Raw genomic sequence first — 3,388 nt, forward strand, 5'->3', positions numbered from 1 at the left:
CAATACAATTTAAAGAATGGATTTATCTAACACGTTTGTAAAGAAGTGTAATCAATATAAATGCAATTTTATATCACTGAAGACGGACAGCGCTGGCTAACTTAAAACAAACAAAAAAATAAAACACATTTGCTTTGGCTAACTAAATTGCATACACTGTCCTCTGGGCACAAAAGGGTCCGGTTGGATTTCAAGAATTTGGAAAACAATACTTTTTAAAATCTGCAATCTGTATCGATTGTTCCTGATACCAAACCAAAGAACTAAGTGTGTGTTAAAATACTTTTTTTGTGTGTGGTTTCGTTTCGCTTAGGATAGTTTCGGCTGAGAAAATTAGTTAATGTGTGAGGAACTAGCCCTTCTGTTCACAGGGGGGCGGGAACCATGTAGCAGCTCCCCCATCGAGCGAGTCTGGGTGGGAGCTGGATAACGGGGCTTGGGCGTATGTGATTGATGGAGGAGGGGGTATGTGTAGACCAGAGGGAGGGGGAGCTGAGGGTTTAAATAGCGGCCCACACTCCGAGGCAGAGACACACACATACAGTGACGGCAACTCGAGCTCACTTGTAGCTTTAATGATAAACTGAGAAGTGCGGATTTATCAAGGATGGAATACAAGGACGAAAATTACGATGATTACTATTATGACGAGAATGCAACAGGGTGCGATTATTCTGAATGGGAGCCTTCTTATTCTCTCATCCCTGTGCTTTACATGCTGATTTTCATTCTGGGACTTTCTGGCAACGGGGTAGTCATCTTTACAGTGTGGCAGTCCAAATCGAAGCGCAGGGCTGCAGACATATACATTGGCAACCTGGCTCTGGCAGACCTGACCTTTGTAGCCACCCTGCCACTCTGGGCTGTTTACACAGCCCTGGGCTACCACTGGCCATTCGGGGTGGCCCTGTGCAAGATCAGCAGCTACCTGGTGCTGGTCAACATGTACGCCAGCGTGTTCTGCTTGACCTGCCTCAGCTTCGACCGCTACCTGGCCATCGTCCACTCCCTGTCCAGCAGCCGACTGCGATCCCGGGGGACCATGCTGGCATCGCTGCTGATCATCTGGATGCTGTCAGGGCTGCTGGCAATGCCCACCCTGCTCTTCAGGACCACCGTCATTGACAACCTTACCAACAAGACCACCTGTGCCATGGACTTCAGCCTGGTGTCTCACGAGCAGCACGAGACCCTGTGGATTGCAGGGCTCAGCCTCTCCTCCTCCCTGCTGGGCTTCCTCCTTCCCTTCCTCCTCATGACCGTCTTCTACTGCTTCATCGGCACCACCGTCACCCAGCACTTCCAGAACCTGCGCAAGGACGACCAGAAGAAGCGACGGCTGCTGAAGATCATCACAACCCTGGTGGTGGTCTTCGCCCTCTGCTGGACCCCCTTCCACGTGCTCAAGAGCGTCGACGCGTTGGCCTACCTGAACCTGGTGCCCGATTCCTGTGGCTTTATGCGCTTTATCCTGTTCGCCCATCCTTACGCCACTTGCCTGGCATACGTCAACAGCTGCCTCAACCCGTTCCTCTACGCCTTCTTTGACCTGCGCTTTCGCTCGCAGTGTCTATGTCTGCTGAACCTCAAGAAGACAGTACATGGCCAGGTGAGCTCCCTCTCATCCACTATGAGCACACAGACCCAGAAATCAGAGGTTCATTCACTGGCAACTAAGGTGTAGAGCTGGGAGAGAGACTACAAAGACTATGCCAGAACTGAGAATCCCGGGACTAGAAAAAGACTGAACTCCTGAGAATAAATAGAAATGCAGTTTTTAAATTTTGAAATTCCAAACTGGGACAGCTGGCTGGCTCAGAGTTATATTGACCTGATTTTTTTTTTTTAAAAAGAGGTAAATATTCTATGTCAAAATCATTTCAAAAGATTTGCCTGTTATTAATTGCAAGCGAGTGTTTGGCGAGCATATTGTAACAACTGGGTCATTTTGGAAAATGTTTGTTATAAAAAAAATATATATTATATAATATATATATATATATATTATATATAATATATTATATATATATATATATCATATTATATATATATAAACTATAAAACAAACATAAAAAAAAAAAGCAACTCGTGAAAACATTTTTTTCCGATAATAACCCAAGAATTAATAATTAGACACTGTGCTAAGCCATTAATCTCCTTCCAGGGAAGGTCTTTAGGTTGTCATAAATATGGAAAAGGGAGTGATTTGGCAGCTGCCAGCTACCAAGTATTGCTGGGGAGGTGGGTACCTGTTATGAGGGGGCAGCTTGGAAGCGCTGAATGTATGCACTGCTAATGTATGGCTTTAAATGAAAGATGCCTTCTTTCTTAGCAGGGAGATGGTGAGCCTGAGAGAAGTTTTGCTGTGAATACCTCAAAAATGGGGATGTTTTTGGTGTAACTAACTACTGTATCTGACAGCATATTTCTAATAAAAAAAGTTAAATATATATCCAAGTCTTTGCTGTTTTGTGTCTTGCCTATATAACCATATTAAATAAATATGTTAATAATTAATAAAAAATATGACTGGGGCATACAGAGGATTTTAATTTTGGAGATGTCCTTTCAATAATAAGATTGCAATACAATTATTACTGCAAAATATTACCCTGCAGAAACTGTTAGCTGACCACCAGCAATGGCTTACACAGTGGTTTTGGATAACATTGTGGTACAGAACCACTGGGTCTGATATACATTACCAGCAGTGTGTATGTTCATACCATAGGTGGGAAATATGGTACTGTTCTACAATGACTTAACATTGTACAGTAGCTGGTAATGTGCTACAATGGGACTCTACAACCACTGCATTGCCACTGAATGTTACTTGGTAATGATACATATCAATATATGTTATACTGTATTGATTAATCATTGTAATGTACATTGACACTAACAACACATTCACTATAACAACTAGCTGCTAAAATTATGTATTTCACATATGACATATGGTTACACTTTAAAAGCACAGCCAAGGTTATCCCCCTTGGGGTGGGGTGGGGGTTTCTGTAGTCTGTTGTACAGCTGGGGTGCAACTGAGGCACAACGATGTCAAGTGACGATGATTGGGTCAGTAGCATAAACCCAGGATCTGATGGTTTTTAGTCCTGGGCTGTAGCCAGAAGTAACACATACCCACAATAAAATGCAAATGAGCAAATGGCAGATAAAAGGGCTGTTTCAGAACAGGAGAAAAAAAGGGGACAGATGATAATACTGCTAATGCTAATTACAGGTAAGAACGGGGATCTTAAGAACGCTGTACAAGTACAATATGGACTGGACAACAAATGTGGTTGTGTAACTGTAGTGTCATAATAACACTAATTAAACTGACCAGTCTAAATATTATACGTGATTAGAAGTTTTGGCAGCTTTA

The 3,388-nt window shown here is 42.9% G+C and overlaps 1 protein-coding gene across 1 annotated transcript; it reads left to right on the forward strand.

Annotated features, from left to right (window-relative positions):
- The first annotated feature begins 533 nt into the window (after window positions 1-533).
- On the forward strand, window positions 534-1,959 carry LOC121299585 (apelin receptor A-like). Its single transcript, XM_041227386.1, has one exon. The coding sequence runs from the start codon at window positions 608-610 to the stop codon at window positions 1,682-1,684; it is 1,077 nt and encodes a 358-aa protein (XP_041083320.1). The 5' UTR covers window positions 534-607; the 3' UTR covers window positions 1,685-1,959.
- Window positions 1,960-3,388: the final 1,429 nt, after the last annotated feature.

Source organism: Polyodon spathula, chromosome 25 (assembly GCF_017654505.1).
Source record: "Polyodon spathula isolate WHYD16114869_AA chromosome 25, ASM1765450v1, whole genome shotgun sequence".
Classification (NCBI taxonomy): domain Eukaryota; kingdom Metazoa; phylum Chordata; class Actinopteri; order Acipenseriformes; family Polyodontidae; genus Polyodon; species Polyodon spathula.

Coding starts and splice junctions, on each gene's coding strand:
- LOC121299585 (XM_041227386.1), top strand. CDS start 608: ATGGAATACAAGGACGAAAATTACGATGATTACTATTATGACGAGAAT.